Source organism: Lithobates pipiens, unplaced genomic scaffold (assembly GCF_037356315.1).
Source record: "Lithobates pipiens isolate NorthernLeopardFrog02 unplaced genomic scaffold, aLitPip1_a1.2 Scaffold_27, whole genome shotgun sequence".
In the NCBI taxonomy this organism is placed as follows: Eukaryota; Metazoa; Chordata; class Amphibia; order Anura; family Ranidae; genus Lithobates; species Lithobates pipiens.
In genome coordinates, this window is record NW_027507788.1 from 110,595,801 (window position 1) to 110,620,245 (window position 24,445).

General features: G+C 42.6%; 1 protein-coding gene across 5 annotated transcripts in view; it reads right to left on the minus strand.

Moving 5' to 3' along the window:
- Positions 1-24,445, minus strand: part of ARHGEF12 (Rho guanine nucleotide exchange factor 12) — a 428,628-nt gene that overhangs the window by 146,627 nt on the left and 257,556 nt on the right. For 4 of the 5 annotated variants that reach the window (XM_077457372.1, XM_077457369.1, XM_077457368.1 and 1 more), the window contains 3 exons: positions 6,858-6,963; positions 3,340-3,540; positions 3,124-3,256 (listed from right to left, as the gene is read on the minus strand). In XM_077457372.1, coding sequence (XP_077313498.1) covers positions 3,124-3,256; positions 3,340-3,540; positions 6,858-6,963 — 440 coding nt within the window. The remainder of the gene's footprint in view (positions 1-3,123; positions 3,257-3,339; positions 3,541-6,857; positions 6,964-24,445) is intronic. The other variant, XM_077457370.1, reaches the window with a different exon arrangement.

A 24,445-nucleotide genomic window follows, 5' to 3' on the forward strand; every position in this document is an offset into this window, starting at 1 on the left:
TACTCCCTCTCCCCTTTTTCAGAGTCATGAAAAAGGCACATCCATGGGTCTCTCTTGATCCTTTCTCCTGTTATATCATAAATAGCTTCTATTATTTTCCCCCAGAATGACTGTATCAAGGGGTACTCCCACAACATATGAGCAAAAGTTCTCAATATCGAGCAACCTCTCCAGCAAGTTGGGGGAGTCTCCTTACTAATTTGATGTCCTTTCTGTGGAGTTATATACCACCTTGTTAAAAGTTTGTATGACATCTCTCTTGTTTGTGAGTCTATGGCCACTGAATAAGATCATTGAGCCACCTTTCGGAATATCTCAAACATGCACTTCATGCAAGATGGCCCAAGAATTTACAGGAACTAGAGGCTTTTTGCCAAGAGGAACGGGCAGCTTTACCATCTGAGAAGTTAAAGAGTCTCATCCACAAATATCACAAAAGACTTCAAGCTGAAATTGATGTTAAAGGGGGGCAATACACAGTATAAAGAACTGGGGTATGTAAACTTCTGATCAGGATCATTTGGCTAGTTTCTGTTGTTATGATTTAAAAAGAGTAAACAAAGTTGACTGATAATGAATGGATTCAGCCAAACACTAGCCATGAGTGAAAGAAAAGTTTTTGTGTTATTTATATTCTCTGAAAAATGGCAAAGAAATCAAAAATTCTGCCAAGGTATGTAAACTTGTCCTTGCTGTCCACTGGTGAGAGCTTACCCTTAGAAGTCTGCTGCTGGCAATTTCAATAAACCTGGGAAAAGAGTGTAAGCATTTTCTGATCTCTGTAACTCAAGATCAATATCGTTTGGCAAGAGGCCCCTTTTTCTTAAGTAGCGCTTATGAGCACTGATCATCTGAAGTTTTTCAGCAAAGAGCACTTTATTCACCTTTATCACATATATATTTTTTATTACAATAGAGATTGCTTTTGATGGACTTTATGTTTACTAAGAAATATTGCACCAATAAGATTTTCATATATATATATATATATATATATATATATATATATATATATATATATATATATATATATATAGGGACTTTCCTATGAATGTTACTTTATCTAGCTGTGATTTCATAGGATAGCATCGATTCTTGTTTTTTTAGTTTTTTTTTTGCACTTTGTTATGAATTGCATTATTTAAAGGGACAGCACACCTTTTTTCTAGCATGAAGCAGTAAAAAGCTGGCAATAGTTTTAACCCTTCTCAATTCTATGTCTTTTATTCAGGAGCAGTGTTTGATTTCTAAGCATATATTTTCAGCTCTTAAAATGGTTTTATGTGTTTACAGTGAACATTATCAAAGTTTTCAAGCATTTTTTATATTGTGGAATATACATGGTTCTTCTGCTTTTATTTCTCATGTGTTATTTTTTTTCAAAAAGAATGACTCGATTTGAAAAGAGATGGCATCTATGCAATAGAGAGCACTTAATGTTCTCCAATTTAGCGAGACTAAGTCCGTAATAACAGTGCTGCAGCGTGCCATTCAGCAGTGTTTGGGATTGATCCACAAGTGGCTAACATTTGTTGTTGAATTCTAAGGCCTCGTACACACGGGCGGATTGTCTGCCCAACTAAGTTCGTCAGACAATCCGACAGACAGTCCGTTCAACTTTTGAATGAACGGACTTGACCACACACGATGAACAGACAGTCCGCTGAAAGCTTACGCGATGACGTGTACAGCACGTACGACGGGACTAGAAATACGACGTCCAATACACTGCAATGCAACCTTCGGCGTGTAAATCCTTTCTGAGCATGCGCCATACTTAGTCCGTCCAACTTGCCTACACACGAGCGGACTGTCCGCTGAAACCAAGTTTGGACGGACAAAATTACGGAAATTCCGAAAGACTTAGTCCGCCAGACTGTCCGCTGAAAAAGTCAGCTGAAGCCCACACACGAGCGGATTGTCCGCTGAAACACGTTTCAGCGGACTAAGTTGGGCAGACAATCCGCCCGTGTGTACGCGGCCTAAGAATCTCAGTGTTTATTATGTAAGGGGAAGAGTCCAGGGTGACCATGCGCTTCAGAGGAAAATGTGCAACGAATTCAAGAGACTTTTCAGTGAAGCTTGCACTAGTCCCACCGTGGTGCTAGCCGGCAACTTGCTATCTCTTTATACGACTGGCGTGTTGCTTCTGAGGCCATACCGATTGCAACTGGTGCAAGCTCTTTACGTAGGTGACAGAAGAAAACGTTTAGATTTCTGTCATATGCTCTCAGATGATATGGAGAATAACAGATTCTTTCTGCAGTTGATTTTTAGTGATGAAGCATGGCCCTTTCTTTTTTTTTGAGGGAAACACTGTTACCAGACATTCCCATCTTGAAATGCTGAAGGACTGGCTATTCCCACAACTTAATGAAGACTCTGAAGATTACATTTTTCAGCAAGATGGAGCACATAAGAACAAAGTTTGTTGGTTTCTAAATAAATCATTGCCTCAACAGTGGATAGGTCACACGAAACCCCAAAAATCTTGGTACCCCAAGAGCTCCAGACCTTCCACCCTGTGACCTTTTCTTGTGGGGAGATGTAAAACAACGTGTTAAGTTGCAACATTACCCGCAGACTTGGGTGAGCTCAAAAACAGAACCAAGGCTGCAGTAACTTCTGTGAAAGAAGACAATCTCAGACGCGTTGGGGACTAATTCAGAAATATTCTTGATGTTATCCATGCAGAAGGTGGAGTACACAGAGCATTTATAACACGGTCAGTGAAACTTGAGGACTTGCTTAATAGTTTGTGATTTATTATGTAATTAACACATATTCATTATAAAATATAACTATTTGAAATCAAGTCATTCTTTTTGAAACCCACTGTATTATCATCATGCTGTTGTATGCCAACAACACGTATGCCCTAATCTTAAAGTATAATCCAATAAAGTATACAGTTGGTGTCAGTCAATGATGATTTATATTATATTACCATGTGGTGCTTCATTACTATACTGTTTCATGGATAAACACTTGAAGTAGTGATGTGATTATAAATAAAGTATTGCAATATATAAAAGATTTGTCAAAGGAGGACTTGTATTGAGAGATAGCAGTAGAAAGGAGAAATTTGAATTTGGCTATAAAAAAAAAAGCATCCACTCTCACCGATCCGTGTCTTTATTCTCTTCCTGTGAAAGATCCAGTGAAGAGGAAGGGAAGTCAAAGAGAGAGCCAGATGTTCTGGAACTTCCGTCACAAGGATCGGTGGAATAAACCCCTTCTGTAGCAACTTTTGGACCTAAAACAGATGCGGTACATAAAATATGAGCAACAGAGACTCTATTAAAGAAATAGCAAAATATAGAAGAGAGATTCTCTTACCTCCCTCCTGTTCCCGGCTACCATCAGGTGAGTTGTAACATTGACCAGTACTAGGTGGTGGTGAAAACAGGTTCAAAGAACCATCATGTCCATCCACAGAGCCTCCACTGGTTCGCAACCTGCCCTCTGCAGGCTCAGGACTGCTGGATGAGGATGTTGATAAGTGCTTGGGGTGCTTTTGCATTTGCATAGCCCTGGAAACTGCAGCAAATGTTAAATGTTTAAATTATAGCTGGATACTGTATCCTCAGTAGCAGTCATTAATCATAACATTATAAAGTGCAGTTGGCAAAAATAAATCCTGTCACTAACTCTAGAAATTGCATCTAAAAGCACAGAAAAAAAAAATCAAATACTAAATGCTTATCTGCAATGTTTTGCCTTTTAATAAATTATTTGCTTGCAATGTGCCTTTGAATTTGCCAGAAAATTTGACAGGAAGAATCAATTCAATAGTAGAGCCCTAGTTAATTTTTTCTATTGCAACTTCATAGTTCTTTCCTCTTCTAGGAGTGTCTAATGTCTGTGCTGACCTAGCTCCTCTCTCACAACATAAGCTTTCATGCAGCTGTCAAAGCAGGAGAAAACTATACTGACAATTCAGTTCTGCTGAATTTTCTATTATGTCCAAGATGGTAACACCTATTATGTCTTTCAGGGATTTTGGATGTCTACGCAAGGGATATATTTACAGGCAAATAACATGCATAACATTTGTTACATGCAAATAGAATCTTATGGAAAGATTTTTTACTGAAGTATATGGCCTGGCAACAGGGTCTCTTTAAAGACGTTCACCATTTTATTAATATTTATAAAGGCACTAATATTATGAAAGGAATATACACATATAAAATGTAACTATTACTGGAAAGTTTTGCAATCATGGTTAATGCTAGTAACCACAGGTGCAGTGCTGAGGCTTCTGCAGACTACTTCTGAACGGAGGCCCATTCTTGAAGCACAGACATTCAGTTAGAAGAGTTTAGGAAGAACAGCTGAACTACAAATGATGAGGTCACCACGATACTACATTCAGTCAGTCCTCCTGCAACCTGAGACAGGCAGCTAAAAAAGTGTTCCAGGAGACTGCATTTTGGAACACTCACAGCCTTTTCAGAAAGCCTCTTCTAACTGGCTGCACACAGTGTGGGAGCCAGACAGAGTGCATAGAGCCTGTGATCATGCCTGGGAACATGAGCGCATTCTAACACTCATCTGCCAAGATGACAGATGAGAAGTGTAGTAATGGCAGATAAGACTGATGCGGCTATGTGAGGATGCACTGCCGCACTCATTTTAAAAAACAAACAGATATGAGACACAAGGTGTATCCTAGGATTCTGGTAAGAGTGCAAATGTAAGCGGATTTCTGGGGTCATGTATGCACCCAGCCTTCCTTCATGTCACATCCTAAACATAAGTGTAACATGGGGAGAAAAGAGAATTTATCCTTGACAATAGGCCTAGAGATTGCAACATGCTTACTCATTAGTAACTGTCTCAACACCCAACAAAGGGCAAAAAAAAAAAAAAAAAAAGCATTGTCATAAGACAATAAAATGTAAACTGAAGGCAGAGAGCCAGGTCACACTATGACCGATTTCCTGAATGTTCAATTATTCTGAATCACTTTACCACATTCTACATACAAAATGTTCACCAATGTCAGATAAACTAGGACATGACAGTCAAAATGATTTCCCAAATTTGTTAAAAAGTCATACTTTGCAAGCATCTGTTTTCCTGGGTCTTAGGTTTACCCCTCATGTGTAAATGTTTTGAAGCCTATGTATTGATTAAATCTGTCACTGTATGCTAAAACCTGCAAAAGTTGCAAACAGGAGCAAATATTTCCTCTTAGCATTACAGATATGTCATGGTTATCTGCTGTTACAAGCTCTGCTACTGTAGGGGCATGCCGGCCTAGTAATGGTCATAACAGGTGGCTAGATTTGGGGAGTCTGTAGAAGACATGTTAGACAATGGTCCATTCAGCTTTGTAGTATCTGCTAATAGAAATCAAATTTGGATAAACTGAACATTTTAGTTTGTACTATTGTGTAAAGAAAATACTGTGCTCTCTCTAAAGAGTAACAAGCTGCAGCTCAAAATGTTATACAACACCAACAAAATTTAGACAAAAAAAGGAGCTGCGCTAAACAGTGATAGCACTCAAAAACGTAATAAAGTGCAAATAATAAATATCCCTCAAAAATATATATATAAAAAAAAAATGTTTCCCTCAGTTTAGGCTGATACGTATTCTTCTACATATTTTTGGTAAAAAAAAAAAAAAAAAAAAAAATAAAAAAAATCGCAACAAGCGATTGATTGGTTTGCGCAAAAGTTATAGCGTTTACAAAATAGGGGATAGTTTTATGGCATTTTTATTAATCATTTTTTTTTACTAGTAATGGCGGCGATTTTTATTGTGGCTGCGACATTTTGGCGGACACATCGGATATTTTTGACACTGTTATATAAATGCAGTGATTCCTGTGTAAATGACACTGGCAGTTAAGGGGTTAACCAGTGGGTGGCACTGTAGGGGTTAAGTGTTCCTAGGGGTCTGGGCTTTCATTTAGTGAACATTGATCTCTGCTCCAATCACTTGGAGCAGAGATCAGCGTCACTAGTTGCTAGGCAGAATGGTGAGATGCTGTTTACAGTGGCATCTCTCCGTTCAGCCGCCCCGTGAGACGATCGCAGGTATGCCCGCGGCGATCGAGTCCGTGGGACCCACGACCGGACTCACGGGGGTCCCGACCAGCAGTCGATGGCAGGGCGGCATTAGAGATTGGACGTACCTGTACGCCAATATGCCTGCCCATGCCATTCTGCTGACGCACATCGGCGTGCGCTGGTCGGGAACTGGTTAAAGTGACAAATAGATAAAAAGTGAGTGTATAAATAAATAGTGATAAATTGATTAAAATAAATATAAGCACCTGATAATATAAAGGGACCACCTAGTTCCGGTAAGCGGCAGTGTGTTTACACGTGGTGGAGGTGGTTCACAAATTTTTCTTCTGTGGAAATTTGGGTGTCACACCGGTGCCAAGAAATCACGGGACTTTAGATGGACTATTATTAACTTATTATAATTTTTGATTGCATTACTTGTATATGTGGGTATTATTAATTTTGTTTGTCATCGATTTATATTTATTGAGTTTATGGTATGCACTTCCAGTCATACACCTTACAGTTTCATTATCAGGTGCTTATATTTAGTTTAATAATTTTTTTATCACTGTATATATTTATACACTCACCTTTTATCTGTCACTTTAATATCACTATTTGCACTTTATTAAGTTTTTGAGTGCTGTCACTGTTTAGCGCAGCTCTTTTTTTTTGTCTATATTTTGTATTATTCTCATTCAGACCGATAAAATACTAATTTCAAACATTATTTCTGAAAGTGTCCCTATTTGAATGTTTTTTTTTTTTTTTTTTGCACAAATCGTATCCCCTGTTGAGGAGAGCCGATCTAATAACTAAATCATACATACTTGCGTTACTATCTTGCCGGCTGGGTCTCCTTGGAGGTCCCAAAATGCTGGAAAAACCTCTACGTCTGCCCTTTTCCTCTACTTCTTTTTCTTTCTTCATGCTCTGCTAAAAAAGACAAAACCACCACATAAGAAATACGTCAGATGTAGGAGAACAAGGAGATTCAGTTACAAACTTTTCAGCTACAATCAATATAAAAGATACTAAAGACATATTTTTTTTTTTAGGAGCCGAGTAATAACTGATCTTATCGAGAACAGCCATTAATAAGATGAATCTATAAGCAGAGCATTCGAGAGGGCAGAATATATGAGCAATAAAAATTCAGGTTTACGAATTCCGCCAAAGCCTATGAAACCTTCACTTAAAATAGCCAATTAAGCTGCATACTGAATGTACATAAAATGTCAAACATTCCAGGCACTGAACAGTATTAAGAATATTTTAAACTTTTTAAAAAATTACAGTAGTATCTTAATATAAAATAGCATTTTTAAATTTAACTGGGCCTCCAGAGACAAAAAATTAGTGAATTTCTTTTTTTCAACCAGAGCTTGTCAAATGATGCAGAGTAGCCAAGTGGTTAGTATTGCAAAATTTCGGAATTTCTTCCAGACCTTCAAATAAATCTTGCACGTCTCTTCTTTCCTAGAACGTAGAAGAGTCGCTACCGATAATGTCCAACGGGAGGTGAAGGGGGCGTGACCGGATGCTGAGGGAGGAGGTTGCGCGTGTGTGAGTGAGCAGCGTCTCGCTCTCCTCCCCATGCCTCCACATTGAGCGGTGTCTCCCCCCACCAGCCCCGCCCGCCCACGGTTGGATGGCGGCTTGAATTACGGACCCCACGCCGAGCGGACATTCTTCCCCCCCCCCCCTCGCCGGTTGTTCCGCTGTGTGGCGGAACCCGTGATCCGGAGGTAGCGGGCGCAACGCTGGAGAAGGGGGCAGTTCCCTTTCCGCCTCCCGTGGAGCAGCTGGACTTGAAACTAACCCGGGACCGGAGGGCTGTGAGCAGAGAGGCTGAAAAGTATTCAATGAGACACCAGGTTCGTTGCACATCCACTGCTAAAAAGATAAGTCTGGAGTAAAATGCAGATGATCTCAAAGAAAGGGGTGAGAAACAGCTGAGCGAAGAGAAATTCTTTTTGCATAAACAGGGTGGTGAGTGAGTACTGTCCAATGAATCTTGTAATGTGAATAACTTTGTATATGCTATGGAAGGACATTGAATAGTTCCTGTAACTCCCACCCTATATACCTGTTTTTTTCATTCCCCCCCCTGCTCCAACCCAGATAATTAAGCAGCTTGCTTAAGAAATAACTTAAAGAAGTGGAGTTTTGTTTCTTGGCTCTCTGGAGTTGTTGTTAATCTATTCTTATCTCCAAGAATCTGTCGGGACATACAAAGCCTGAGTGGAGCTGTTGCTGCTAGACCCCCTTGGATCTGCTGGGTCACTGCCCCTTCCCAAGGTTCTGACTGATGCTGGGATAGCATAATAGGTTGTGGAAGCTACCTAGTAGACTAAAGACTGTCAGCTCTTTAAAACACTGTTTTATATACTTGTTTGCTTGGTGTTTCTCCCCCACCTCAGCTTTGACAACTAAGGTCTTTTTTTTAAGAACATAAAGAACTCTACTGTATTCACTGGAGGAGCTATTAACCTATGGTAGAGAAACTGTTTCCATTTATAGTATTGACAACAACCGCAAAGAAAGAAATTTTTTTTTTTTTTACTAGCCCGGTATAAAGTTAAAGTCATCATGCCGTCGCATCGTGCAACTAAAGCAAGCCAAGCAGCTCTGGCTGCGAAACTTGAAAAATATGCCCACAACTCTGGTCAGGGTCCGGGCCAGACCCCTCCGAAAGGGATTCAACAAGGACAGCAAAATCAAACTAATAGACTGTCAGGTGCCAAGGGCACTAGGAAAAGCCACGGGCTAAATCACCCTGGGATGGTATTGGAAGGAGGTGAAGACATGGAAAATACCCAAGGTCAGGCTATTGTTGCAGTCTTGGAGGGTGTACCTGCTCCGGTTGAGGAGGGGGCTCGGGGAGGGGCGGAATCTGAATCTGAGCCAACATTAAAAGAAGTCCTGATGGCAGTTAATTCATGTAGAGAGTCACTGGGTGCTCAACTCATTTCTATTCAGGAGGAATTATCCTATGTTAGACAAGATATTCAAAAAATTCAGGAAAGGACTACAGCCTTAGAGGGCCGGATTGGTCAGGTTGAAGACGACCTAGAGCCTTTGATACGGGTAGTCAAGACTATGCAAGAACAGTTAACCAAACAGGAAAGCAAATTGGATGAAATGGAGAACAGGATGAGGAGGAAAAATATTCGGATAGTGGGCTTGCCAGAATACTGTGAAGGATCAGACCCTATAGCTTTTTTAGTGAAATGGTTTGGAGATATGTTTGGTCAAGAGACATTTTCACCACTGTTTGCTATTGAAAGGGCGCATAGAGTCCCTGCAAGGCCCCCACACTCTGGTGCCCCCCCAAGACCAATTCTGGCTAAATTATTGTCCTATAAAGACAAAGAAATCATTGCACGTAAAGCCAGAGAGATGGGCAAGATTGTATACAATGGCTCCCGAGTATCAATTTTTCCGGACTTCTCGCCAGATTTGCAAAGGAGGAGAGCTAAATTTGGGGAAGTAAAACAAACTCCGCCAGAGGAATGTGACTTACGCCTTACTATATCCAGCAAGATTGCGATTAAATGCACCTGGAGGGACTTTGATATTTGATAGCCCTGGAGGGGTTGAGGAGTGGTTGGAGTCCCACCCTTAGGGACTATAATGCTGATGGACTGTTGGCCTCTTTCTCGGTTCTTCCCCCTCTCCTCCCCCTGTTTTTGGGGGGGGGGGGGGGGGGAGAATGCTGGGCTGTCTCCTGTTGTGGGGGCGGGGGGGGTGGAGGGTGGGGGGAGGCGATTGTTAAAGAAGGTATTTCTATTACTATTGATGGGGGAGGGAGTGGGAGGGCGAGATAGAGAAGAGGGGGAGCGGCAAGTATTTAGCTCTTTTATATGGGGGGGGGGTTAGCAGGTCGCTCTCCCCATATGTGTGCTGTATGGGGTATATTTTGTGTTTGGAGGGTTTTTGGGGGGGGGGGGGGGTAGAGGGGTGGGGGCGAGGGAAGGAAGGAATTCACGGTAGAATGGTGAGGGAAGCTATTGTATGGGAAGGTCACATTAGAAGGCCCCAGGGGGTGCCTAGAGAGGCAATGGGAGAAGTGTGTGTATTGAATGGTGGGTGTGATTGGAGAGATGTGGGGGGGAAGGGTATAAGGGAGGGTAGGTATATAGGATGTAGAAAAAGGTGGGGGAAGCACACTTTAAGAGCACTGTATAATGAATATTTAACCACAAGGAAACAAGGTGTAAGAGATAACCACATAAAATTGAGTGTTAAAGATGGGGTATATGAATTTTGTAATAAGGATGACCACCATAATTAGCAATGAGTGAATCCACAGTGTTAAAGGGGGAAAGTTTTATTGTGTATTCTTGGAATGTAAGAGGTATGGGAGATCCGAGGAAGAGGATGGCGGTTAGGTCAATAGCAGGGTCACAAGGGGTAACGTTTCTTTGTTTACAGGAGACACATTTCACAAATGCTTCTAGCTCACAGTTAAGTTGGGGCGAATACCCTAATCAATATCACTCGATACACAACCTCTTTCTCTAGGGGGGTTAGTACTTTGATTAAAGTAGGGACACCCTTTAATTGTTTTCAGGTTAAGGTTGATGAACAGGGGAGGTATGTTTTCTTATATGGTAAGATAGGGGAAAAGGCTTTGATTCTGGCCAATATTTATATACCGCCGCCCTCTTCCATGGATATTCTATATGCACTGGTCGAGTTTGTGTTGGATAAACCGGGGGTCCCATTGATGATAGTAGGGGATTTTAATATGGTTATTGATAAAGCAATGGATAGATTCCCCAAAGGGAGGATACAACAAGGAAGTACAATAGAAAGCCAATTTTTTACAGTTTGATTGAAGGACCTCTGGAGAATCCAGAATCCATCAGCCCGGTCTTTTTCGTGTCTTTCCGCCTCACATTCAACCCTGTCAAGGATAGATATGATCCTAGGGAATGATGAGGCAGTGGGATTAGTAAGTAAAATAAAATATATGCCAAGGAGCCTTTCTGACCATTCGGCAATGATGGCCTCCCTGGAGATGTTGAAGGGAAATCAGCAACGAGGGTGATTTAGTCCCCTATGGTTGGAGCTTATGGGAGAACCAAAAGACTTACTTGATGCACTAAAGGAATATGTTGATTGGAACACAGGTACGGCTTCGCAGGGGATGGTGTGGGATACATTAAAAGCCTACCTTCGAGGTCTCCTGATACAGCAGATCTCTAAAATTAAAAAACAGTCAGGGGAAAGGGAGGAAGTGGCCTTAAGGAGAGTGGCGAAGTTAGAAATCCAGTATATAAATGTTCCAACAATTGATAAATCAGAGACAATGGTTGAGAGCCCAGCAGGAATATCGTCATATAATATTGGAGAAAGCTGAAAATAAATATATATTTCAGAAACAACAAGCATTTGGAGAAGGTGAAAGGGTTGGTCGGATGCTAGCGCATTTAGTAAAAACGAACTCGACACCTTCTATGGTAACAAGGATCAGAATGGTAGAGGGTGGGATATCTACAAATAAGCTAGATATACTGGAGAGATTTAGAGCTTATTATGAGGATTTATACCACTCGAACCAGGATGCGAAGGGGGAAGAAATGGATACATTTTTTAGTGGGCTGACAATACCTCACCTCTCTAAGGAAGACAGTGATACTCTTGACGGTCCTATAACGATAGAAGAGATCCGGCGCATCGTGCAGGAAATGGCAGGACAAAAAGCCCCAGGCCCAGACGGTCTCCCGGTGGAGGTTTACCGCCACCTTGGTGAGGTGTTACTGCCTGAACTGTTAAAAGTTTTTAATTGGGCACTAAAAACAGGAGAGCTTCCATCTTCAATGGTGGAATCAACCATAATAGTGATACCGAAAGAAAATAAAGATCCCCTCAACCCCTCGTCATATAGACCAATCTCCTTATTGAACTTGGACGTAAAGATCTTAGCAAAGGTCTTGGCAGCTAGATTAAATAAAGTGATAGAAAACCGTATTCATCCTGATCAATCAGGCTTTATTCCTGGTAGATCCACAAGTATAAATATAAGGAGGGTTTTCTTAAACCTCCAAATACCAGTGGATGGTGAGGGCCAGAGAGCCGTCCTATCTTTAGATGCTGCCAAGGCCTTTGATACCATAGAGTGGAGCTATTTTTGGAGGGTTTTGAGGGAATTTCAGGTGGGTCCTGTATTTATAAAGTGGGTGAAAATGCTATATAGGTCCCCGGAAGCAAGGATAAGAATAAATAATGGTAGTTCGGTGAAGAGAGGAACGAGACAGGGGTGCCCCCTGTCCCCTCTCTTGTTTGCCATGGCAATTGAACCTCTGGCCATGTCCCTTAGATCAAATTTGGGGATAAAGGGATTTAGGAGAGGGGATGAGGAAGAAAAAATAGTGCTATTTGCAGATGATCTCCTCCTGCTTCTTGGAGATGTCCAGCATTCTATAGGGGAGGTAATGTGTAGAATTAAAGATTTTGGACATCTTGCGGGATTAAAGATAAATTGGGAGAAATCCTGTATATTGCCTATTGACCCCCTGGATAGTCCTTTACCTTGTGAAGCTGCACATATCCAGATAGTGACACAAATGAAATACCTAGGTATATACATTACTAAAGATCCCAAACAGTATATAGTGGACAACCTGGCCCCTTTGTTATTTAAACTCAAACATAAAATCAATATCTGGAAGAGATTACCTTTATCAGCAGCAGGCCGATGTAACTTAATTAAAATTATAGTTCTACCACAACTCTTATATGTTCTACACAACTCTCCAGTATGGATCTACAAAAAATGGTTTTATAAGGTGGATTCCATATTTAGAGAATTGATTTGGAAAGGGGGTCAAGCACGCATTGGTTTAAAAACGTTGCAACTTCCCAGCGTTGGAGGGGGAGTTGCTCTCCCACATTCATTTAACTATTTTCTAGCGGCCCAGCTACAACATCTGGTGGGAGAGGACCTAGAGGAGGGAGGATGGAAAAAGAAAACCCCTCTTGAACAACATCTAGGCAGACCGTTGGTAGTGACACTAGAGGCAGGGACTCATCTGCGAGATGTCCCTACTCTGGGGCTGATGATAAAGGTGTGGGAGGCAACCAAAAAAACATTGGGATATAGGGGATTTACGGAGTATTCCCCCCTTTGGGATAACAATAATTTAGATGAAATACAGAAAATAGGACAAATAAGGGAATGGGAAAGGCGCGGTATAAAATGTATCCATCAGATTTACCAGAATGGTAATCTGAAACAATTTCAAGAGTTAAGAGACCAGTTTGCAATTCCGAGGAAGTCTTTCTTTAGATATTTACAGGTTAGACATGCGTTGGGAAAACAGTTTGGGGAAGAGGCAATAAAATGGTGTGAGATGCCAGTAATTAAAGACATATTACGAGTAAAATCAGGGAAAGGGTTAATATCTAAAGCCTATGTAAATTTGTGTAGGAAGACTCAGGTAAGAAGGCAGGAGCAAATGAATAGGGAAAAATGGGAGGTAGATGTGGGAAGCATCTCGGAAGATCAGTGGGAGAGGATTCTTGAGTTGGCACTTTGGGTGTCCATTTCCCCCCTCAAAAGCTTTCTCACCTATTTCTGTTGTATAGAGCATACTACACTCCAAAGAGGCTCTTTCTGTTTGGTAGAAGATGTGATGCGGCTTGCCCTAGGTGTGGAAGGACAGAGACAGATATGATACACATGTTCTGGAGATGCCCCAAGTTATACCGGTATTGGAGAGAGGTAGTAACGATAATTAATCGAGTGTTTGAGATAGAAGTAGAAATGGAACCAATGGGGTGTGTGTTGGGGTGGATTGAGGGGGGTGGCGATCCCAAAGATAGTAAACTGGCGAAAATAAGGTCCCTCTTTCAAGCTAGGAAATTGATAGCTCAGAAATGGCAGTCTCCAACACCCCCTACTAGCGAAGAGTGGGTGCAGAATATGAATAGGGTTATTCTTAAGGAAAGGGTAGCTTATATAAGACAGGGTGGTATCAAAAAATTTGACAGGATTTGGAAGTTGTGGTATGAGAAAATGAATGAAGGGGTTTATATTTAAAAAGGGGAAGAGTTGTTTGTCAAGGAACAGTGGGAGAAGTGGGCTTGAGTGAGTGGGGGAGTTGTTAGTTAAGAAATAGTGCAAGGAGCGGGTTTGAGTGAGTGGGGAAATTAGATGAATGTGGGGAATGGTAGGATGTAAAAGGGTTATATGTAATCTGTATGATATCTTGGTTTTATATGATAATGTTGTATGTCTTGTTTAATTTGGGAAAGAAAATTAATAAAGAGATAAAGTTAAAAAAAAAAGTATTGCAAAATTTCAGCTCTCAGGTTCTGGATTTAAAGTGTGTGACAGACCCAACCAGGACAGGGGCTTTTGGAGGGGACTGCAGGGTAGCCTCTTGTTACTGACTTGGGCTCTGGCTTTTGAGGGAGCTCTATTTTGGAGGTGTGTACATGAGGGACCTTTTGGAGTAATTTTGCTTTGGATTCGGGTCTGGGAACCTAGGACCTGGATACAGATTTGAGGCCTCTGTGCCCAGGCCAGCAAGGACTGCTTCACCCCTCCTCCTAGACTGAGAGACTCAGCATCGATGTTAATATAATCAGCTCAAAACAACCTGATGATGGTGTCTCCTACTGTTATGTGTAATCTGTTTATTAAAGTGGAGTTCCACCCAAAAATGGAACTTCCGCTTTAGGCACTCCTCACCCCCTTACATGCCACATTTGGAATATCATTTTTTTTGGGGGGAGGGGGGGCTTCTTTAGGAGGGTGACTTCCATTCCCACTTCCTCCTTCCGCCCAGGGACTGCCAAGGCGACTCCTCCTTTCGCCTTAGGCGGTCCCTCTCTCTAGGCGATCTACTGGGACACATGACAGGTTCCAGGAGATCGCCTGTCCACTCCGCGACGTGCATGCCCGTCCGTGAACCCAGAGTGGAAATGGAGGCACCGGCGTAGAGGAGCAGTGCTTCGTTTGGTCGCATCGCTGGACAGTGGAACAGGTAAGTGTCTGTTTATTAAAAGTCAGCAACTATACTTTTTGTAGCTGCTGACTTTTAATAAACATAAAAAGCCTGGAACTCCACTTTAAGGCGTTTCTTTTTTCTCATTGAATAATCCCTCATTGTGTGCCTCCTAGGTGTGAATCCTCAATGTTGAGTCACCTTTTGTTTCTGTCTTTCTGCTAGTATTGTGGCCACTTTCGCCTCCTTACCAAACTATTGTGGGATGTTTATGTGTTTATGTTAACAGTTAGGTGACTAGTTAATTCATTTCCTGTTTAATTAGATTACGGTTTATGTTAGCTGTTCATTAGATATACTGCTATTACTGTTTGCACTTTAGGATAATGTGATCAAGCTCTTACCTGATTTTGTGTGGTATATATTCTGTGAATTTACAATACAGTCAGTTCCAATTTGCACGTAAGCTAGTGTTATCTAGTTCTTTGGTGCAATATTCAGCTATTCCTTGTTCCAGAGTAAAGGAAGCTGTATCTTGATATAGGCACCCAGGCTGGGTGCCAGGTGGTCTGTCAGTAATGTATGTAAACGCTAACAACGAACCATCTCTTACTTGCTACCTTTTGGTCTGTTAAATATACCATTGAAAGAGTTTTGTTATAAATGGCAATTATCCCTACTAGCTATTATTTTGGGAATACAGAAAGCCGGGAATCAATAAAGCCGGCCATAGATGGTGCGATTTTCTCAAAGAAAATCGCTCAATTCCCCCATCAACAGTCAGTGTTGATGGGGAAATGCCTCATGTCGAGCTATTGTGGTCTCTCAACGGGGGAAGCTGTTCTGGCCAGGGGAACACACAGTGATTATTGCTAGCGGCTGAAGCCATGGGGTGGGCATTTCTTCCAGCCATGTTTGTGTGGAAGAAGGAATATGTTAATAAAAAATAAATTTAAAAAAAAAGGACCATCTATGGCCAGCTTTAGTGTTTTATAAAATAATTTAATTTTGGGCAAAGTAGTTAGGACAGCTGCCTTATGGAGTTAGCTGTATTCTGTCCTAATTGACACCAGCAAGTGCCCATGTTTCTGTAGGATTGATGTACCAAAAAAATCTTCAGGGGGCGTGCTGGATGTGGGTAGTTTGATGCCAACATAAGAACAGACTTAAGCAACTACATTGTGGTTTAGCTTTAGCTAAACTCAAGAACAGCCATTTAATACATTACAGCTTACCCGTCTTTAAATGTGGTGGCTGTATGTGTGCTTTTTTGGGGGAGGGGTGTTTACCTATTTTTATTACCTGGTAATCCTGTGAACTTTGCCTCACTTTTGCATAGTATTTATGGAGCAATAATTGGTTGCCCATGATTAAGGTCTGGGGGTGGAGTGAATTGTGCTGGGAGCATGGTCTGGTTGGAGCCCAGGCTGTCATACACTTCCTTACAGGGTTTTTCTGTGATGTGTGGCTATTAGGACTAGCTTTCCCCTACTGTGTATGTATGTGTGTGTATAATATATATATATATATATATATATATATATATATATATATATATATATATATATATATATATATATATATATACATATATATATATACACACACACACACACACAGATATATAGATATATAGATAGATATAGGAAAACATGGTTGTCATGCAGGCTGGACTTCAAACACGTCTATTTCCATGATCATTTTATTCAGCCAAAATACAAGCTCCAGATAAGAAAAAAAAGTTTTACAAAACTGACAAATCTCCCTCTTGGATTACTAGGCAAACGACCTTTGCATTCAAGTGGCTGGTGGGGCAACTATAGGTAGGAACATGACAACATGACTGTCAGGAAAGGTTCCACCTGCTGGTAGCACTATCTGATCCTGGGGGCGCAGTACTGGCATCCACCAGAGGGTATTTCCTCTCAGTGTGGGGCTGACATCATCTCCTGCAATCAGGCATCACCTAAGCCCGATTGCAGGTGTGTATTAATACCCGAAAAACACGCACACACTTGTCTTGGTATTGTCCCTCCTGTGATCTCTGAGCTTGATCCCGACTCTGAACCTGGTACCTGAACCCGTCCTTCCTGTGACCCTGTTACCTTACCTTTGCCCTGCAGCCTGATCCATCCATCCTGCTCCCTGCCCCCATCTGTTGATCTCCCATTGATGACCCTGGCCTGGCCAGGGTCATCAATAGAATTTATTGTTTACACCTGTCTGTCATTTGTGGGTCTCTGTTTGGTAGTTGGCTTGTTGTGCACTGTGTTGTATTGGAGGTTATGTATTTATATTTCGCTTACTTTAATGAATTATTCTATTTTCATTTTACATGCATTTGGTTTCCTCTGTTGCTGTCCACGCAGTTCTGGTTACACCTGATTCATGACAATGACATGACACAACTGCATACAGCAGACATGGATCTTTCGGCACAGTCTTTTTTTTTTTTTTGATGTACAATGCCATCAACGGAACAGTGAAATTGTGTGGATAGACTATTTACAAATGATTTTTGCACTTACTGGAGCCACAGTAGTGGTTATAATGCCAGCATTGCTTACTATGTATACTCAAGTATGGCATATTTTTTTCCCCAATACTTTGGATTCCATTTAAGCCACTGCCATATTTATTTTGAGTCCTTTACTGGCTTTAAACTAAAGTACCCCTGCAGCAAATGAACTGGCTAGCACCTGTGTGGGCAAATTCATTCAGAGCAGACTCTGATATACCTTTATATTAAGCTATTAAAGCAATACAATGGGGATGAGTCACTAAAGGGAAAGACTGCACGCTGCAAATGCACCAATACCCATTTTTTCCACAGCTTATGTCAGAGAGCTTACTCTAGTGGACGCTGTGCTGGCCGCTCTGGTGCGTGCGTTCCTGTGCCTCTGATGTGCACAATCCTGTGCGTGCTGGTGTTTGGGTGTGTGCACGCCTCCTGTTACCCGTACCTGTAGTTTCCCTGATCTCCCGACGACCCGGCTTGCTACTCAGATACCCCTTCCTGCATCTGACCTTAGGCTGTTTGACTCCGCTTCTGCCTGCTCCTCTGTACCTCGCTGCCCGCCTGTTGCCGAACCCTGCCTGTGCCCTGACCTCCCTGTTCTGCTCCTGCTCAGCACCTGTTTGCCTGTGTTCCAGCCTTCATACCAGCTGTTGTAGGACTGTCTACCCATCCAGCTTCTGGATCCTACTACCAGGCTCTCATACCATTCTGCACTCCCGAGCCTCCTGTTTATTATACCTGGGGCTGCAAGTCGGACACGTAAGGGAGACCACCCTCTGCCCAAGCAGACTCTCGGGTCAGGTCCGTAGAAACCTGATAGTATCAGGCAACCATGACAGAGTCCGGGCAGGGGGCCTCCCCCATGGATGAACTCTGTAGACACTTGGCAGGTCCCACTCAAGCGGTGAAAAGCCTACAAGAAGGCTATTCTAGACTGGAAGAACAAGTCCAGGTTCTGTCCTCCCCTACCAACCCCAGGGAGCATTTTCTGCTGGATTTTCATCTGCACCCTCAGTAGTGATGCCTCATCCAGAGCCCGGAGTACCCACACCTGAAAGGTTTTCCAGAGAACGCAGCAAATATCAAGCTTTCCGCAATGCCTGCAAACTTTATTCCGCTCTGCAGCCCTGCGCCTTCTCCTTGGAAGCAACTAAGGTGGGCTTTGTCATCTCTCTGTTGTCTGGCGAGCCTCAAACCTGGGCCCACCGCCTGCTGGAACAAAAATCAGGATACCTGAATAGTCTCAACGCTTTCTTTTCAGCCATGTCCCAGCTATATGAGGACCACCAGCTGACTGCGACTGCCGAAGCCGCATTGCACTCCCTTCAACAAGGCCACAGAGCAGCCGAAGATTATGCAGCTGGAGCTCTGACACGGACTGGAATGACGCTGCCCTGCATTACCAGCTCCGGGTGGGGTTATCCGATCCACTTAAGGATGAGTTGGCACGGGTCAGCGTACCCCAGTCCTTGGATGAACTTATTAACCTCTCCATCCAAATTGACCGTCGCCTAAGTGAGCGACATTTTGAGAGGTCCACCAGTCACTTTTGCCCCACCTAAGGTCCCCAGTTCTTCCAGTCAGTTTTCTCCTACATCTTCCGCTCCAGTCCTGGATGCTCCCGAATCCATGCAGCTCGGCCTGCTCTGTCCTACTCTCGCTCCTGAGGAAAAGCTGCGCAGACGTGCCCACAACTTGTGCGTGGATTGCAGAGAATCCGGGCATTATGTGAGGGCATGCCACAACAAGAAGCCCAAGTACCTACCTACCTCTTATGTGTGCACCTGTCTTGCCTAAATTCAGTACTCGCCTTGCTCTTTCCACCACATTGCAGCTTCCAGGGAGGAATATCCCAGTATCAGTCATCATCGACTCCGGAGCATGCAGTTGCTTTGTTGACCTGACCTTTGCTGCCAACCACGGCATTCCACTTTAACCCAAGGCTCAAGGACTTGCTGTACATCAAGGTGGCTCCACCCTTAGCTCCGGTCCTGTCACACAGGAGACCGTCCCTTTACTTGCCAACATGGGCTTCCATCATGAGGAACTTCTTTGTCTGGATGCCATCTCCTCACCTCTTATCCCTGTCATCCTGGGAAGGCCCTGGCTACAAGCCTATAATCCCAGTATTAACTGGGCCACGGGGGAAATTACATTCCGTTCTGAGTACTGTCAGCAACATTGCCTGCGGGGAACGTCACTTAAAACCTCTCAACTCCTCTGCCTGGACTCAGACGCAGAACTATGGCAGTTTATTCCTGAACCTTACCAGGATTTCTTGGATGTATTCAGCAAAAAAGGGAGCAGAGACTCTTCCTCCTCACAGGGCGTATGACTGCCCAATAGAACTTTTACCTGGAAGGGAAGTTCCCTTTGGGAGAATCTATCCATTAACTGAGCAGGAATTCGTTACACTGAAGGGCTGCATTGACGAGGATCTGAAGAAGGGGTTCATCCACCCATACCTCCCCAGTCGGTGCTGCCATTTTCTTTGTTGAAAAGAAAGATCATTCTCTCCATCCTTGCATTGACTACCCGGAGTTGAAAAAAATAACAATTAAAAACTGTTACCCACTACCTCTTATAAGAGAACTTTTCCAAAGGCTTGGAACCGCAACCATTTTCACAAAATTAGATCTCTGTGGAGCTTATAACGTAATCCATAACCGAGAAGTGGATGAATGGAAAACGGCCTTCTGTACTTGATTTGGGCATTTTGAGTACCTTGTTATGCCCTTTGGTCTTTGCAATGCACCAGCAACATTCCAACACTTTGTCAATGATATCTTCCATGATTACTTGGGACTTGTATGTTATAGTTTACCTTGACGACATCTTAATCTTCTCTTCTTCTCTAAACGATCACCGCAGGCACGTTCAGAATGTCCTAACTCGGCTCAGGCAACATGGGCTTTATGCTAAACCTGAAAAATGTGAGTTCGAACTTCAGTGCATTCAATTCTTGGGCTTAAACATTTTGGTCGAGGGCATCAAGATGGACCCTTAAAAAGTATCTGCCATCTTGGATTGGCCTGTACCCGCAGATAAAAAAGGGATACAGAGCTTTATTGGCAAGGAACCCGATTTTGTTGGACTCCTAAGGTGCAGTTGGCCTTTGAAAAACGTAAAAAACTGTTCACCTCAGCTACCATTTTTAAACACCCTAATCATGCTCTGCGATTCGTTTTGGAGGTTGATGCCTCGGAAATTGCAGTAGGGGTTCTCCTCTTCCAACGGCAAAGCTCTTCTCTACCCAGTAGCCTTCTTCTCACACAAACTTTCTATGTCTAAAAAGAATTATGATGTGGGGGGATCATATCCCATTTTGGTCTACACCAACCACAACAATTTGGAGTATTTAAGAACAGCCAAGAGACTTAGACCACGACAGACTAGAAGGGCACTTTTCTTCTCCCTGTGCACTCTGCTCGGTGCTGACTGATCATCAGCTCCCCTGTGTAATGCTTCTTTACCTTTACCAGTGTTCCTCATCTTCTGACCACCCGGCTTGCTACTCGGATACCCCTGACCCCCTGACTTGTGCCTGCACCTGACCTCAGCCTTTTTGACTCAGCTTCTGCCTGCTCCTCTGTACCTCGCTGCCCGCCTGTTGCCGAACCCCCCCCTGTGCCCTGACCTCCCTGTTCTGCTCCTGCTCAGCACCCGTTTGCCTGCGTTCCAGCCTTCATACCAGCTGTTGTAGGACTGTCTACCCATCCAGCATCTGGATCCTACTACCAGGCTCTCATACCATTCCGCACTCCCGAGCCTCCTGTTTATTCTACCAGGGGCCACGAGTCGGACACGGTGGGAGACCACCCTCTGCCCAAGCGGTCAGGTACGTATAAGTCTGATAGCTTAGTAAATGTGGTGAAGCTTTACTTTGTAAAGAATACCTAATCAGGTACAAGGAAGATAAAAAAAAAGAAACTGCATTTTTGTTTGCACATGATCAGATGGATGATGGAAATGAGCAGAGCTTTTACTAAGCTCTGGGAAAAGTAGTGCAACTGCTCTTGCAAAGGCCACAGTCTATTTGTGAAAACAACCCCAACATTTATTTTATTTTATTTTTACATGCACATTTCCCAGTGTTTTATCCCTTTAAATGCATTGCAGGTAAAGAAAATTACCTGTCAGCCTGCCAAAAAGGCATTCAGCTATTAACTCCTTCCCGACGACCATATGCATATATGGGGCCTAACGGAAGTGGCTCTATCTGTGAGGCCACATATATGGGTATCGCTCTTTTTCCTGGGAGCACGCCACACAGCATGCTCCTCACACTAAGAGCCCTGGGTCTCGTACTAACAATCGGGACGTCTGTCACCTGATCACTGTGATAGCCGCTGGTTGGCAGTCACTGTGAGCATGTCCCTGTGTTTACTTCGTCATCTGTCACTACCATCTTCTGAATGAAGAAAAAAAAAATTGTATCTTCCTCTTTTTGCAGAGAGGACGATATAAACGAAAGTGTAAAAAAGGAGAAAAAAATTTAAATCAAGAATAAAATTCTGATAAAAAATAAGATCAATTTTTACCAGAGTTGATGTAAGCATCAATGTAAGGATCAAAGGTAAAGTTTGGAGTCAAAGGTCATGGTCAGCATATTTTGGGTAGAATAATAAAAAAAAAGTTAAATTGGTATCAGTGCAAATGTTTTATTTTATTTTTTTTCTATTTTGGGCCAGTTTTCCTGTGATAATAAATAAAAAACAAAAAAAACAAAACAAAAAAAAAACACAGGAGATAGCCATTATCATTTATCACCAACAGAAAGCCCAATGTGTCCTAAAAAAACACAAGGTATAATCCTCCTGGATACACAAAGTAGTTGCGATGATATGTACAGTTTTACTAACACATATCAAAGTTGTAAAATTGTGCTTAGGTATTAGAGAGGGAATCATAAATGCCTACCAATAAAAACAATAGGATCTGGAGTTAGCAATAGGTTTAGTGCCTTAGCGAAACAGGATGTAACTTGCTTCAAGCAGTCGAAAAAACAAGGGCAGCTCCACACCATATGATTGAAAATGCCAGAAGGATATAATAGCCTGTGTCCTACTTAAAAATATAAAGTGAATGAATGCATCCCTAGCAGATATCAGTTTAGTATACTGAGCTACCACATCTTTGCACTCCTCTTCAGAGGGGGTAGGTATATCTGTTTTCCACTTCTTTAACAATAAAGAGGTCCTAGCCCCGTGATTAGTTATGAGTAAGACAAACTGAAGAAAGGGGCTTGTCAAAAAAATAAGTTTCTTGAAGAGATTCTAAGGCGTTTTGTTGAAGGATAGGTGCTAATGGTGTGCCACAACTGTAGGTATCTCAAAAAAATGCCAGTTAGGAAGGCCGAATTCTTCTTTGAGTCAAAGAACAGAGTACTTTTGTTTGGAGGATATGCCTCAGCGTATAAACACCTACTCTTGTCAAAATCAGGGGGTTCTGAGAAAGTAGAAAGATGGGGAAGGATGAGATTGTCCCAAAGGGGGTATTAGGAGACCAAATAACATGAGAAGAGGACCAACAAGGCATCATAAGCCAAGCCCTCACCGTCATCCTCTTGGACTGGGTAAGGGTTGGGGGGATATGGGTCCAAATAGTAAAAATAAAGGCTAGGCAGTGCTAGACCGATTTCATCTATGGAAAGTTGTAGCAATAGTCAGTGTCAAACAGTACTTACTATTTTTTTCTGCATGCCTGCAGGAAGGAATTAACGATGTATCAAATTTAGTGTAATCGTATGTGACATTCCGAGACATGTTTATTCCCAGCTTTAGGCTGGGTTATGTTTACACTGTTCCAACATAGAAGTTGCACGACTACTGATCACTTTATGTCTGACTTCAATGAACAGGATCCCACTTTGAGTCTGGTATGGATCTTGAGGGGGAACATTATGCCAAAATAAATAAAAAGAAAAAAATAGCGAGGCCCCCCCCCCCCAAAAAAAAAATCCATGCAAGACCCTTATCTGAACATGCTGCCCAGTAGGTCAGGAGAGAGGGGGGAGGGGGGAATTAGGACGAGCAAATGCAAGTGACCCCCCCCCCCTTTTATGGACCATACTAGGCAACATGCCCCAACATGCACCCCAAAGCACCTTGTCCCCACGTTGATGGGGACAAGAGCCTCTTCCCCACAACCCTGGCCCTCAGATCCCACCCCCCATGTGAAAGAGTATGGGGTACATTGTACGCCTACTCATCCCCCCCCCCCCAAAAAAAGTGTCAAAAATAAATAACAGTAAACAGGTTTTTTGACGGTCCTTTGCCAAAAATGGAGAATGTCCCCTGATGTAGCTCCATGTCTTCTCCCTCCAGTGAGGTCTGCCATTTTTTTTATAGCTATAGGGCATAGCCACCCGGTGACATCATCCAGAGACCACACCCCTTGGGACATCACCACCCATCATGCCCCAGGCCACGCTGTAACAAGGGGGTGGGGTCTCTAGATGGCATCACCGAGTAGCCAAGCCCTCCAACTTCTCCATAACTTTATCCCAGACCCGTCTGCTGTGTTCCTTGGCCTTCGCGCTGCTGTTTGTTCACAGGGGTTCACAGGTGGACTCCATTTACTAATTAGGCGACTTCTCAAGGCAATTGGTTCCACTAGATTTCAGTTAGGGATATCAGAGTAAAGGAGGCCTGAATACAAATGCACGCCACACTTTTCAAATATGTGTAAAAAAAAAAATTGAAAACCATTTATCTTCCTTCCACTTTGTGTTGGTCTATTACATAAAATCCAAATAAAATACATTTACCTTTTTGGTTATAACATGACAAAATCTGCAAAATTTTAAGGGGTATGAATACTTTTTCAAGACACTAATATTCCTGGAAAGATTTTTTAGTAACCGGGCATCAATTGAGACACATCAGTTTGAAATGTCCCTGCTTAGACATTAGCAGAACTTCAACACAAAGTTCTGCCT